The sequence below is a fragment of the Lutjanus erythropterus genome, chromosome 15 (assembly GCF_056507025.1).
Source record: "Lutjanus erythropterus isolate fLutEry1 chromosome 15, fLutEry1.hap2, whole genome shotgun sequence".
Taxonomy (NCBI): domain Eukaryota; kingdom Metazoa; phylum Chordata; class Actinopteri; order Lutjaniformes; family Lutjanidae; genus Lutjanus; species Lutjanus erythropterus.
Window position 1 is genome coordinate 26579843 of NC_139331.1, and position 15784 is coordinate 26595626.

The 15784-nt window shown below is 37.8% G+C and overlaps 2 protein-coding genes, 1 long non-coding RNA gene and 1 other non-coding gene across 5 annotated transcripts; all 4 read left to right on the top strand.

The window, feature by feature from the left end:
- Nucleotides 1-1290: 1290 nt before the first annotated feature.
- On the top strand, nt 1291-5908 carry stx11b.1 (syntaxin 11b, tandem duplicate 1). Its single transcript, XM_084738082.1, has 2 exons — nt 1291-1746; nt 4469-5908. The coding sequence occupies exon 2, from the start codon at nt 4476-4478 to the stop codon at nt 5373-5375; it is 900 nt and encodes a 299-aa protein (XP_084594208.1). The 5' UTR covers nt 1291-1746; nt 4469-4475; the 3' UTR covers nt 5376-5908.
- Nucleotides 5909-7818: 1910 nt separating this feature from the next.
- Nucleotides 7819-11433, top strand: LOC146314544 (syntaxin-11-like). Of its 2 annotated transcripts, none has more exons than XM_084738116.1 (2): nt 7819-8019; nt 10525-11433. In XM_084738116.1, the coding sequence occupies exon 2, from the start codon at nt 10530-10532 to the stop codon at nt 11430-11432; it is 903 nt and encodes a 300-aa protein (XP_084594242.1). In that variant the 5' UTR covers nt 7819-8019; nt 10525-10529; the 3' UTR covers nt 11433. The 2 variants fall into 2 exon arrangements, with proteins under 2 accessions (XP_084594242.1, XP_084594243.1); XM_084738117.1 differs by lacking the exon at nt 7819-8019 and adding an exon at nt 8307-8539.
- A 1262-nt stretch (nt 11434-12695) lies between these two features.
- Nucleotides 12696-15707, top strand: LOC146314545 (uncharacterized). Its single transcript, XR_014771962.1, has 2 exons — nt 12696-13085; nt 14790-15707. It is a non-coding gene; the product is annotated as an uncharacterized LOC146314545 (long non-coding RNA).
- Nucleotides 13656-13738, top strand: trnal-uaa (transfer RNA leucine (anticodon UAA)). Its single transcript has one exon. It is a non-coding gene; the product is annotated as a tRNA-Leu (tRNA).
- Nucleotides 15708-15784: the final 77 nt, after the last annotated feature.

Sequence of the window (15784 nt, forward strand, 5' to 3'; positions counted from 1 at the left end):
GAGCTAGAGTTGGTCCCTCTGCGCTGCACAGTGGTTGCCCACTGCTCCTTATACTAGGATAAGTTAAATGTAGAGACTGAATCTCACTGTACGTTGTACTGTGTATAATTGTATAAAGTTGTATACCTGGAAACACAAGGTACACCTGATGCAGGTCGTCCAGACTGAAACGGTGGGTATTTAATAAATCAGCAGAAAGCAAGACAGTGTGCAGGAGTCTTTCTGGTTTTGATTTAAAGAAAGTTTTTGGAACATAATTTTATGCAACTGCTGTTTTGCCAGTGAGTAAACCCTGAGCTTTGACATTATTTTGGGCTCACACAAAGCTTGTTTACAGTTATGCAATAGTATGTAAGATATGTAGCTATGTGAGATAAAACTAACAAAACATTGCTGAAGAATTAAAGAACTGCTGCATTTTTATAAAAATAAAACAAAAGGTATTCCCCACTGTATACTTCAATACTAACTTTCTGATTAATTTGATGCTTTGTGTTAATGCTACCTTCAAGCCCACGTGCTAAACCAGTTAGCTATATAATGCCTGCTTAGGGATAATTGTAATGTTCATTAAAATTATGATAATTTCTACACTGTGAGCATAGAACACTTTGCAAACTAAAGGCCAAAAGAAATGTGGTTCAAGTGTGTGTATTCAGTTTGGATCCAACAAAGCCTGCAGCCCAGGAGAGTATCCATCTACATCTGACACAACCTTGAAAGTGACTTCAACCTTTACACACCCAAACACACACAACGCACATGAAGTTTTTTTTTTTTTTTTTTTTTTTGTCGCTTTAAAAATGTTCACTGTATTCAAACCTTTTTTTTAATCATTCAATAAAGTTCTTTCATAAATTGGATAGCATGGATCTTAAATCCGCAAATTATGTCTTGTTGTTACATCTATCATCTCACCCCAGTGTTGGGGAAATCTTTGTATATGATATTAACTAATATAATCTGTGACTTTGAAGTAGACAAGTGAGTTTCATTTGTAGTGGACAAATATGGATACCAAGTATTGACCATACAGTTACTGATACTGATACAACAAAAAAGTGGTACTACCATCCCCAGCCTCCCCTACGTGAGGTTGGTAAAACTTCATTGGTCTGTGTGTTTGTGTGTGTGTGTGTCTCTCTCTCACACACACACACAGTAGTTATTTGGGCGTGGTTGGGACAAATTCAATGACAGTTCACCTCAGAATGGGCTTGGCTCCACCAGCTCCCGTCAGGTATCACTGCCATCAAAACTCACTAATAAACCGTCCGCTGTAGGTCAGGCAACACAGGTACAATAGCTGGTGACTGACAGTGTGGCATAATGTGTCATGAATATTTACAGACAGAAACACCGATCTTAGTCCACGCTTTACATTTCCTAACAAAAACAGGCCTGCAAGTTCAAATTGGCACCCACACCAGCTGCTCACACCTCGTCCCGTCCAATTGACTCTCCTGCAGATGCAGCGTCACTGGAAAGACCAAACCGACCGGGCTTCATTCCTCCAGTCACATCAGTACAGTCCCGTGGCGTGGCGCAATCCGTCTGCTCAACAAAACCACAACCGAATACCAGTTTAAGCTCTAAAGATAGCTGCATTACGCATGTAGGCCTTTTGTTTCTGCACACAGCCCGGAGTAGTCGACCTCAGATCTATAGGATGGTGCTGCTGTAGCACCACGGACACCTCACACTATAGGATAAAACTTGATTTCTGTGGAGACCAGAGCGAAACAGGTAAGACAAGAGCTTTCCTTTAATCATGGAACCATGCATAAAACTGAGAATATTTGTTCCAGAAAGTGGCAGATATTCGGGGAAGAAAACATTTAACCTGTAGCCTACACCCAGAGTGTGCAGGGGTCTCAAAATTATAAAGATATAGTTACTCAGAAGGGTGGAAAAAATGTATTTCTGAGTCATATATACGAAATTAATTAGCTATATTTAAACATTGGCTACATTTGTGATCGTTTAAATAAAAAAAACACATAAAAATAAAATAACATTCTGTAGATTTTATTGTTTATTTGTTCCATGGATTTACCTCGTGAAGCTGTAACTGTAGGCAGAGCCACCAGTAACATGCCTGTATATAGGCTGTTACCATTTACCTTAAATATATACATATTTAATATTTGAATCATACATTTTCAGTGTTGTGAACAAGCAACACAACTACAAAAGAATAACTCACCCCATACTATTCTGACAATATTTTGCCCATGAGTCAGAGCATTTGCAGAAAACCCGAATAATTCCCACTGTAAAATACTATATTAAGTGTTTTTCAGGTGTGTTAAGCATTGTGAATATTTCTCAACCTGATTACCAGAAGTGCTTGAGTCAATATTAATACTGGTATTCACCAATTTCAATATTTTACCCACTAGATGTCAGCTTAATATAGATTTGTTTAAGGCTTGGTCTGAAAATAGGAAAAGACAACAACAATATCAGGTAGGATAGTTAAGTTTGGGAACTTTCAATGATGTCATCAGCCTCCTTATTTCTCAAAGAAAATGCTGTTTTATCTTAGAGTATGGCCCAAACTCGAGATCCAAGATATCCCTGTATCTGATGTACAACATTTGCTGAATCTGATGCTCCAGTTAGATTAAAAAAAGTCAAACTGAATGTCAGAATAAAGGCGTCAGACAGATCACAAGTTGAAAGAACTAGTTTGGTGAGGAGCAACACCTTTAGACTATTCTCTGGAGAACCTGTTAGGTCAGTGCTGGGTGGGTCAGAGCAGAAGGAAGAAGGAAAAGATGTTTAAACAGGCATAGCAGCTTACATGAGACAGAAGGTGTGTTTAAACTCCTGTCTATTTTTTAACTAGTTTACATTTTGTTTAATCTAGGGTTAAAAAAAGTGCCCATTTCCATGTCAATCTAAATTAGAGTCAGACTATACTAGAATTTTAATCACCAGTACTATACTAGTGTAAAATATGTTGATTACAGCTGCAAGTAATGAGTATTTGATTAATATTTTAACCATTTTCTTTATTTGTTTGTCAGAAAATGGTGAAAAATGTTGATCACTGTTCACAAAAGCCCAAGGTGTCATCCTCAAATGTCTTGGTCACAAAGCAAATGTATTCAGTTTACTGTCATAGAGGATGAAAACTGAAATCAGAGAAATTGGACATTTATTCTTAAGAAAATATTCAAAATGATTAATCATTCATTCATTCATTCATCCTCTGTAACCACTTATTCCCGAAGGGTCGCGGGAGGCTGGAGCCTATCCCAGCTGACATTGTATTGTTGCATGACATGACATTGCAGGGCCAAAATGATTAATCGATTGTGAAAATAGTTCATAGGAACCACCCAAACCAAGAAAAAAACTTTCTAAGCACCTAAAATAGGATCACTTTTTACTTTTTACAAAATTAACAACTTGTGCACAGCGCTGATGCAGAGAAAGTCACAGCCAAATTTCAGACCGACTGAATACAGATTGAACTAGAGCTGCAACAATTCATAGATTAGTTGATTAATCATTTGAGTTATTTTTTGAATGAAGAGTCTTTGGGTTTTGGACTGTTGGTTGGGCAAAAGAAGTGATTTGAACACATCACTTTAGGCTCTGAGAATGTGTGAAGAGCATTTTTTTTTGTCATGTCATTGTAATCTGCAAATTAATTGATAATGAAAATAATCGCTTATCCAGTCCAAGACTTAACTGAGCTTAGGTCTTGAAAGAACATTTAGATCTTTTTCTTTATAATTTCTGTACTTACAGTACCTGGGGTGTCACAATTTCACTATTAGATCAAAAGTCGATCGATTGATTGATGTCGTTCCTGAGTCGCTTCATGGGGCTTACATAGTGTTAGGGGACTATGGCTCCATTCAGGGTCGCCCAAAAATTCCTGAAGACAGATATTGTAAAGAATAATTTAATGGTCTAGCTTCACAATTCAGTGCGACATAGTTCTCAGTATATTCATATGTTTTCAGCAACTATTACCTAGTATTAAAAATATTTAAAAGATTTCATTGTAGAAGTAGTTTTTAGAATAAAAACTCATACAAACTCAACACATACATGAAACAAAATTTTGAAAATTTAAGTGACAGTTGTCAGGGGATAAAACGAATGATCTGTTGATCTTTATGAAACAAGACAAAATAGTTAACAATTTTACAGCTGTCAGTGCAAAAGAAAAATGTTTAAATTGTAAAGTTGAATCAAATCTGGACCTTAAAATTGAAGTCAAATTGAATAATTTATTTTGAGAATTATGACACCCATATTCAATGCTATAATTCATGTATATTGTAGCATTTCAAACAAGTGGAATTGAAAAAGTAAGAATACTTTGATGCTTAAGACGACTTTAATGTAAAGATTTGTTGTTGTTCATGCTTCTTTTAGGTCAGTCAGTCATAGAAAAGGAAAGCTAACCAGACAGACAAACAGTCAATAACCTTTATTTGTTCTGCAGCCTAACCATGAGGGACAGACTGAGCAACCTGCAGGAAATGTCCAGCAGCCATGTGGAGCAGATGGAGGACGCAGAGTCCACTGTCTCCGAGTCCTTCAGCAATGTGGACCTGGAGGATGAGTTGCCCCACGAAGCAGTCGTGTTCGACAACAGTCCTGCTCTGTCGGAGGTCTTTTCTCAGTCGCAGGACATCCATAGAGAGATCCAGCTCATTCGCCTGGAGGTTAAAAGGCTTCGTGAGCAGAACTCTCGCATGCTCCAGGGCGTCACCACCATGAGCACCATCAAAAGGGACTCCAACGCTATTGGCGCTGACATAAAAGCTCGTGCTGAGGGTGTGCTAGGACACCTGCGGGACATGGATGGCACAGCCCACAAGCTAGAAGAAGAACATGGCTCAAACTCAGCTATAGCACGTATCGCCAGAACCCAGTACGCTTGCCTCAGCAATGGTTTCCGCGATGCCATGTTTGACTATAACGAGGCTGAAATGAGCCATCGGGACAACTGTAAAGCTCAGATCCAGAGGCAAATGGAGATAGTGGGACGTGAGGTGACCGGAGAGGAGGTGGAGGAGATGATTGAGGCGGGTCGTTGGAACATCTTTACTGGCGACATTGTGACTGAGGGTAAAACGGCTCGATCAGCTCTGTCCCAGATCGAGAAACGTCATCAAGAGTTGGTGGACCTGGAGAGCCGTATCAAAGGCATCCATGAGATTTTCCTGGACATTGCCCTGCTGGTGGAGGAGCAGGGCCCCATGATAACCTCCATCCAAACCAATGTTCAGAAAACGGACGAGAGTATACAGGAGGCCCTCGTCAAACTGCGCAAGGCCAAACGCCACGACAGGAGCAACCCTTTTAAAAGGATGTTTTGCAGCTGTTTCCCATGCTTCAATTCATGAAAGTAGAGTTCAGAGACGGGTAGAGGGAAGGCAAAATATGTGATGTTCTGTCCAGACAAATATAAATGGGAAATATTTAGAACATTAGACATTTTTCTGTACGTTTCATTTGTATGCTGTTCGAATTATCAACATGGTTTGTCAAGCTATTTTCTTTCAGGAAAGTTAAAAACTATTGTGTCTACAATGGGAAACAAAATGCTCTAGTAAAATATTGAAGTAATCCATTGATGTCTGTAATGCTTGTATGAAATGTTTGAGACAGGTATCTCAAATCAGAATTAATCCCCGAGGGGTGACACAGACCTGAAACAAATAGTATTTGAAAATATTTTTCATGTTTTTATAGGCTGCTGACTTTCCACATGGGAGGGATTTACCAAACAATACAACACGATGACTGTCAGAAACATTTTCTTAAGAATCTTTTTATTTATTAAAATTCTGTTTAAATTCAATAAGATGATGATTTGTGCTGGGCATGTTGCCTGACACAATAGCTCCCAATGCAATAAACTGTCTAAAGAAATAAACCTGAGAGAAATGTTATTATGTGCAAGTTTAATCAAACAACTGAATTTTCCAAAGCCCCGCCCCTTTTTAGCAAGCTTGGTACCTCAGTCAAACTTCTACTTTCCTGTTATGATATGTGCAAATCTCCTCTATGTTGAAAAGAAACCAAATTTTGAAAATGCTTAAAAGATGTTGCTGGGGGATCTGTAAAAGAAAAACTTTTAGTTAAAACATTTGTCAAAACCCTTTGATTTTGTTCTGAAGCAAAATGCTAGCTAACTAACTAGCAAATAAACACACATCTTTAGCTAGCTAGTCACACCAGATGGCTAATGTTCATTACCTAACTAACTAGCTAACTGATCAACAGATTGTTAGCTAGCCAGTTAGCTAGTGTTGCTAACATTAGCTAACATAAAATATGATTATTATGTTGGTTTTACAGGTCCCCCGGCAATAACTTTTAACCACCTTCAAAATTTGGTTTTCCTTTCAGCTTAGATGAGCCTATAGCACGTAGCATAACAGGAAAGAAGAAGTTTGACTGGGTTACCAAGTTTGCTCAATTGTTATTGGAGCAAAGGGCAAAATGGGGCGGGACTTAAAAGCATACCTAAAATTATTTTCTGATGTCTGACCCCAGTCATTCAAATAATTTGTCTCTGTATGTCAATGCACTGGTAAAAATTATGTCCTAGATGTATGGCTGAAAGAATGTTTTAGAAATTGATCAGTTTAATTATTGATTGTAAATATTGATATTAAATATCTATTCTGTAACTCTTCTCATTGCACAACATTATTAGAATCCCTCATTATTTTCTTTTATTTATCATCTCTTTTGAGGATACCAGTAAAAGGATTTATTGTCTCTTGATGTTATGCAGGAATCACAGTCAGTGTATTGTGATATGTGTATGCAAATCTGTTCACTGCTTTTCACTGCTATTTTATGACTGTATGTATGATAATACCTTTATGTTGTCTGCCTTTCTTCTATGGTGTCATGTATATTACATAAAGAGTTGTATTAATATCAGTGAGTCCAGGTTCATTCTTGTTTGAACGTGAGATTTTTATTTACACGTGACAATAAAGACCTGTTTAGATTTAGTATTCAGTACAAGTCAACACATTCTCTTTATTCAGGTTCACACCAGAGCCGCAGCTAAAAATGTTGGGTGAGTAATTGATAACTGGAATTCTTGAGATGTTCCAGATACTCTATCCAGCCCTGAACCTGCTATTGTGATCCATCGTTTCTTGTTAAAATAAAGACAAAAGTCACACAAGGCAAAATATAACACAACAGCTTATTTGTCACCCATTTCATTTGTTTTCTTCTACCCCACCCTCTAACCCTGAGAGCTGTAATAGTTGATTAAGCAATCAGTTGATTGAAAGAAAATTAAATGTAAGGGTTTGCTGCTTTTCTTTGTCATTCATTAAGCACTTTAAAGACGTCGCTTCAGATTCTGAGAAATGATATAACAATTTTCACAACTAAATGGTTGATCAATCAATCGTGAAAATAATCTGCAGATCAATCCGTGAATAAAATAATTGATAGTAATACAATAAGTGATACTTATGCCAATTCCCTCTTGCATTCATGATGATATCCACAGATATCTCATCTAAAAAATAGAAGTATATATAATCAGCAAATACATTAGCAGAGAAAAACATCATCATCAGTCATCCAGTGTCCCTGCACCCAAATGACCACTAGCCATTTGATGGTATTAGTGGTATTACTGCATTAGTCCAGTGGCATTCTGGGAAATAGTTCAGTTTAATTCCTTAGATTTCCTCAGTAGATGTCTCACCAGCACTCATCCTGAAAGCGTTTTTTTGACGAGAATGTTGTCGTCAACCCTGCCTCCTGCTTCCTGAACTAAAGACAAAAAAAATGCATCTCTCTTCAAGGAAGTACAGTGTGTTGCAGTGGGAAGGCACATGTCTGTCACCTGCGAAGGTCCGGCAGTCACACACACACTCTGAACACACAGCAGACAACTTCTTCGTCAGAATGAAAAGATGTGTTTCCCAGGGTCCTCAGACCAGATAAATCAGACACGTTAAAGAGGATTTACTTGCTTTCTGGGTTTGTGGGAGCCAGTCACAAGAGGTAAGACCCTTTAAAGTGATAATGAATGATAGTCCATTAATTTTCTTTGGATATATGTGCAGCAGCGGCAGCTGGAGACAAGTGGATAATTGTTTGGAGCTGATTGGAGCTCCCCCGCCCAAGCAGCTGGGAAAGACTGATGCTAGACTGATTCAGTGGCCATTAAGTAGAACACATTTAACTGTTTTATCGTACATTGTGACATCTTTTAAAATAGTTTTGTTTAAAATTAGTATGGTATGAGGGAATAGATTTTCTGTGAGGAGACAGAGGCTGTATGATGGCAGAGATTTAGACAAGCACCCCAGTCTTAAAAGTTTTGTGCTGCATGACACTGACAAAATAAATGTACTTAGAACAACTAGGACAAACATATCGGTCTGTTTTTCAATAAGATAATTTTCCTTCCTTGTTCCTGGTTTAAATGAACACATTCCGACAAGTCCTTGAGCTGTGACTGCTGTCATTGTTGTTCGCCACAGACTGAAAACCTATACTGAAGATAAACTGGCCAATCATTGTGAGTATCAGTAGTTATATAATACTGACATATTAGCTTTAGATATATATTAACCTGTACATATTGTCACCATGGGTAGCCAATGATTAATGTCACTTATTTTAATGGAGAGCACTGTATTTAATGAGGGTGCTAACATGTAGAATGCATATGATACTAACTTTTAAGCATTAATTTCTTGTACTTGATCATCACAAAAACATCCCTGAAAGTGTCTCAGAAAAGAAAAAAGTGAGGAAGTTCTGTGCTCAGGCCCACACAGTCACAAATGCCAGTTGGTTCAGAGAATTAACAGATTTTTCAGAACAAGATGATTCCAAACCAGTTAAGTAAATGTTGGATGGAGTGTGGAAAGACCATGGCTACCCAGTTAAATATATTCTGGCAAGGTCCATTTACAGATAACTTTTTGAAATCAGTTTTTACTATTGAGAATTAAGTATTCGATGTTGAATTGGTAACAGACTCTGATGGAAATTCTTCAAGTCAAGTCAAATTATACAGTTATCTCAGGGCACATTTTCATATAGAACAGGTTTAGACTGTACTCTTTATAATAATAAAATTTCCTCTAACTAGCAGAACCTTGAGCGGATCCAGACTCCCGATTCCTGGGGTGAAACCAATGTTACTTAAGAAGGAAAAGGAGTCATCAGCGGCAAAAAAAGCTAAATGACCCCACAATGGAAAAACCTGACATATAGCAAAGTTTACAGATAAAAATAATAATATATGTAAGGTGAATTCATATACAGTATAATCCATGTTTAGTTTTATTTTGTTATATGTTCTTATGATGTTATGTTGGCTATTTTCAGTGTTTTTATTTCAATTTGTTTTGATTTATTATTATGTGTATTTTCACTTTGCATTGTTTAAATGTATAAGACCTTATAAATCCCTTGTAAAAGAAAGTTTCAAGTCAGATTTTATTTATGTAGCCCAAAATCACAATCACAATGTACCTGAGGGGGCTTTACAAACTGTACAGTGTACAACACCCCTTATCCTGTAGACCTTCAAAGGAACAAGGAAAACTTTCCCCAAAAGAACTTTTAACAGGGAAAAAAAAAAAAAAAAAACTCAGAGAGAGTCAGAGAGGAGGGAACAACAGATATGCAACAGATGTTGCATGTACAGAACAGAACAACAAAATTACATTTAATTGGGAATTTGATGACAGACTTTCTGATACATAAAATAATAATTTACAAATTATAAAACTGATGTAAAGAATGAGGATCAAGGGGAACAATGACCGACTTGAGGTGTCGTCTGTGAACCATATGACCTCCATGTTCACCTTAGAGACCTGGAAGAGAACAGGCCACAAAATCACATTAAGTACAACTTTTGGACAACTAAATTTCTGATACAATAAATGTAGGGGGCAAAGACAAAGCAGAGGGTTAGAAAATGCCGTGGTTGTTTAAAATACTGTTGTTGGTTTATAAAGCACTGAATGGTTTAAGGCCAAAAAGATTTCTTGTCTTCTGCTAAGTTACGAATCATCCAGGACCTCACAGGTCTGTCTGTCTCCAAAATCAAAACTAAACATGGAGAGGCAGCTTTCAGTTTTTATGCACCACATATCTGGAACAAACTCCCAGAAAACTGCAGGTTGGCTGCAGCTCTCTGTTCTTTTAAATCAATGGCTAAAGACTTTTCTATCCTATTTTTTATTTTTTTTTTATCTTTTTATATTCTATTTAACTCCTTGTTGCCCTGCCTAATGAGGTCAGAGTGATAAGATAGGGTTAGTCCATTCACTATTTTGCAAATCATCAGAAACACACTTAAAGAACCGGAAGCCAACGAAGTTACAACCTATGTTGAAATATTTTTGTTGTAAAAGGGAATATGAGAAATAACCAAATAAAGAATAATTCTGAAAAAAAAAACATACCTGAAACTGAGTACATCAGACCAAAAGGTAGACTAGATATGAGCACATTAATCAACATCTTGTTTTGTTTGTCTCTTAGGCAGAATGAGGGACATGCTGGAGAGGCTGCAGACCATCAGCGAGGAGGCAGACGACTGTGAGTCAGAGTTTTATGGACCCGAGTATGATGTTGACAAGGTGACTCTGTCTCAGCAGGCAGTGGTGTTTGAGAACACCTCAGCCATTGATCACATCTTGAAGGAGGCTCACTCCATACGCAAGGAGATCTCCTTACTCCACTTGGAGGTGGAGCGCCTGGCCACCCACAACGAACGCTTCGGCACCTCTGTGCGGCGCCTCACCCTGCTCAAAAAGGACTCTGACTGCATCGCCAGGGGGATCCAACAACGCGGGGAGGCCCTGTACGCCCGGCTTCAGGCCCTGGGCAGGGAGAGCAAACAGCTTGAAGAGAAAGAAGGTCTCAACTCTGCTGCTAGTCGTATTGCCCGAGTTCAGTACGACACACTGACCCGTGACTTCCACGATGCCATGAGTGACTACAATAAGGCAGAGGAGATGCAGAGGAGCACATGTCGGGGGAGGATCCAGAGGCAGGCCTCCATACTGGGGACTGAAATCACTGATGAGCAGCTGGACACGATGGTGGACAAAGGTGGCGAGGGATGGGCGGACCTGTCCCAGAGCCTGCAGGTCCAAGGCGCACGCTCGTCCCGCTGGGCGATGTGCGAGATCAAGGGCAGACACAAGGAGCTGGTGGAGCTGGAGGCCAGGCTGAAGGAGGTCCATGAACTGTTCCTGCAGATGGCCATGCTGGTGGAGGAGCAGGGGTCCATGATCAATAACATTGAGGCTAATGTGTGCAACACTGAGGAATATGTGGAAAAAATCAACGTTCACATCAAGAAAGCCCTGCAGTACAAGAGGAAAAATCCTTTTCGGCAATGTTGCCCCTGTCTACACTTCTGGAAATGGAAAAATGAAAATTAAAAGTTTTATTTTGATTTGCAGTGCAATTTAATGGAGAATTGACAATTGAAATAAACATTTACCTGAGTAAAAAAAGTTATGGATGGTTGAAAAAATGTTAATTTATGATAAATCCAACCTTTACAGACACACTCATGAGTATCAGTTGTTGAAAATTTAATTTACAGTAAGTTAACAGTTGGTGATATTTGAATGAGAAAGTTAATCTGATGATGTGTGCCCAGAAGAGAAATCTACATTTTAAAGCTATTACAAGGAGTTTTTAACTGGTTATGAAACAGAATTTATTTCCGAGGCTGTTTCCATTTTCCAAACCAATGTTACAGTGAGTATCATATTAGCCTGTTAAAATTAAGCAGGAGGATATTTTTATTTAGATAATTTTATTTTTGACCTCATATATTGTGGTTATTAAGGTCAAAAACTACTGCAGTGCATTGACATTGAAAATAAAAGCTGGTGTAGTAAAATAAAATTGATCTGTTGGCAGAGCATTAACATAGTAAATGATGTCACGGTGATAACAAACACACATGGTCTTTAGAAGTGCGTGGTGACAGATGAACTCTGATTAATGTGAAATGGGCAAACTAAAGCACTTTAAAATGTTTGTTAAAATGTTTTTAAAAAATACATTTAAGTATTTTAAAGTTCAAATTTTTGTGATTAAGAAAGTGCCTTCATTTTATAATATGTAATTAACGATTGACAGACAATTGACTGGTCACTACTTTAATAACTGTTTAAGTCAATTTCATGTTAAAACCTTTCATGATTCCTGCTTAAAAATGTTAAGATTCACTGCTTTTTCCTTTAATAATTTTAATAACATTGAGATTTGGACTACTGGTTGGACAAAACAAGCCATTTGAAGGTATCACTTTAGGCTCTGGGTCATTGTGACGGATTTCTCAGCATTTTCAGATTTTTTTTTTTTTTAATCAAACAATCAATTGATTAATGAAGAAAATTGTCAGCAGATAATCAAAAATAATCATGATACAGGTTTGAAACAGTCAGAAACACAACTGCACAGCCAGCCAAAGAACAGGAAGAGTGAGTCAGACAGCTTTTGAAACTTAAGATTGGAGGAGAGACAGGTCATGACTCCTTGACATAATCAAAGCTATTTCCTGAGCATAAAATAAGAGAGCTGTGGCCTTTGGCTGTTAATGAGATGGCATGTCAGACTGTGATCCTAGAAGAAGCCAAATTATTATCAATAAATGATGTGTTAAGTCAACTGTAGCAAATTTAACACTTTCCCCCTCCACTTATCCACATATTATCTTAATATTCCCAAACAAACTTACATTTGATCATGGGACCAGTTTTGCCCAATTGGTAGTCCAGCCTTAAACTTTATAATAAAAACAGTTTGTAAATAAAGTAGTTCTCGAAATTAATTAAAAATCTAATCTATCTGAAAGACTGGAGGTCCCCATGAATAACTACTGAAACATTTGTTGTAAAGGGCTGGATATATTTAAGAAATGAATGATATATGTCTTGGTCCTGCGTGTCCTGTTTCAGTCAGACGGGCGCAGAAATATCCAGGAGCAACGTTAGCCGTCACTTTCACTTCCAAGTCTCCTTCCCTTTTTGGTAACTTACTTCTCCTGCATGGATTCGTCAGTGACTCCACAGGTTCCTGTATGTATTCTGCTCTGCTTCGCGTCGTTGTTTGGTCACAGTCTGGGGCAATAATTTCCTATCACTCCTCTGTATGGCTGAAATTACAGTGTGGTAACAGTGTCGTGCTGCGCTCCGAACCTGCTATCAGTTAACGCTAGCACATGCTAATCTCATTAGCTGCCGGTCCTAGTTAGTTAACGCTTGCTAGGTTAACTTTCTAGCGCTGACAATAGATATAGTAGGGGCTCTCTCGAGCTAGCAAGCTGACATTATTATTTCTTGCGTTACATTGTAAAACTTAAACACAGTCGCTGAAGTTACGTCGGTAGTTTGTGAAACTAACTGTTAAAGCTGTGTCGTCTTGCCAATGAGCATTCCATTAGCAAGTGCGCTCCAGCCTGCTAACGTTCAAGTTAGCTGCTAGCTGCTAACATAGCACTAGCATCCTAATACTAGCTACTCTTGAGGCATGAGGTATTTTGATATTAGATAATGCAACGATGCTATAATTAACTGAATAGAAATGTCAAAAATGCAAACATGTGCACTTGTTTTAATTTGTTTTTGAGTGCAATAGGCGGTGTATACACCAGGATGGCCGAGTGGTTAAGGCGTTGGACTTAAGATCCAATGGACATATGTCCGCGTGGGTTCGAACCCCACTCCTGGTATAGTCTTTTAATGTCTACATCTGTAAAATAACCTCACACAGAGATAATAATTGTCGACAGCAATCCGCGAGTGGCGAGAGAAAACAGTGCATTTCCACTTTATTATGTCAAAAACATGTGTAAGTCAGTACACATTAGCCTTAATGATTTCACTATAGATGCACCACACTGCAGATGAAATCATAATTTTTGCAAAAGCAAAAATGCAAGAAGTAACTTCTATAAGATTATGTGATAAAAGTTAAAACATTAATGGAATAGTGTAAAACAAAGTTAACTGCTCAGATTTTTTTCAACAGTGCAAGCTCACTTCCTACTGGTTCATACAGCCAAAGTAGCCACACATTTAGTATATTCGATTAATTGGCCTATTTTTGGTAACAACAATTAATTTCAGCCAGGTTGATTATGGGGAACATATTTTACATTTTTTGAATATGTGTCATTTAACGCTGTACAAGTTTAGTGTCTTTAAGGCGTAGTTGCACCATTTGTGCAGAAGAGGGCACTCTAAGCTCTTGTTGTGGTGTCTGGGCTGGAGTCCAACATAGGCCCACTGAAGGCCCTACACACTCTCACCCCTATAATTTCACTGCAAGGGCGATGCCTTGAACTCATGGATACCCCGTCATCTGCATCTGCCACAGGAAAAACTTCACAGAAAATAGCTGTAGCTCTTCTTAAGTAGTATGTAACAGTTTGTTGCACTGTGTTTCTAGAAGTGTAGATATGTAGATGGAAAATAACACTTGAAAGTTTCCTAATCTGTCAATTCTATGCAGGTCTTTTGCACAGCAGTGTTCATAAACAATGAATATGAACAAATGGTAGTATTTGTGTGTAAAAGACAGTTGCCTAATGGAGCCCTGATACTCCAGATTTGCTCATTTTACATAAAAATCTATGTAAACATGTCGGCAAACCTTAGGTAAACATTCCTACCTGTCCTTTTACTCCCACTATGCTCACCACCAAATAAATATGTTGTCACTTGATAGGTTCTTGAGTCCTAAGAGAGCACTAATTTGTGAAATTGAGCTTCTTCTCTCAGCTGTGTGAGGAAACATCCACAAAAGAGCCCTGACAACTGAGAAGAGGGAGGGAGAAGGATGACGGCTCACAATGGAAGATCAACATCTCTGTATCCTCAAAGCCTCAGAGACTCTTTCCAATGGGCCGTAATCTATTATTCAGTCCCTTGTTGTTTCTTTTCAGGCCAACACATCACACAGTATAATAAAATGAAACCTGACCCAAGAGGTTGTGGCGGGGTTTATGGTGGTGATAATTGCTGCTGTTGTTATTATGATTATTTATATTGCTATTTTTTTTTTTTTATTCTATTCTATTTCTGTTTTCTCCATAGTGTTTTGACATTTTAATTGTTTGGTCTGCTCTGTTTTGGTTTTTGTTTGTATTTAATATATGAAAGATGATATATAAATGTATTATTATTGAGTGTTTTATGCTCTGAATACATTCACTCTAAAATAATGGAAATTAAAAAGAGTGGATTTATAACAAGACCTTTTCTGTGATATCAAAACTTGTGTTACAGCATTATGCTTTGAACTGGATTTCTGTCAGTGGTGGAACACAAATAGAGCTGTACATTCACTAAATAAGTGTACCACACATCTGTGAGGTACTTAAACTTGAGTATATCCATCTTATGCCACTGTGTGTTTGTAGTTCATATTTTATATTGAAATATTGTACTTTTACATTTATTTGACAATACATAGGAGTTGCTTTGAGAATAATTGCAATAAAACATGATCAGGTTATTACCAAAATGTGTATAAAGTAATTCAAACTAACTCTATGCTACTTACATGTAAATACATCAGTAATGATAAATAAATAGTGGTGTCTGGGTGACAGAAATCTGCTGAAATGTCTTCTTTCTTACTTGTGTAAATTTTATTTAAGTGTAATAACCAACTAATAAAACTGATGAATCCACAACAAGCAGAGCTTCACATCTTTGTATTGTTTTCATAAATTTAAGCAGATAATTCACATATCATTTCTTTGTCACTGGTA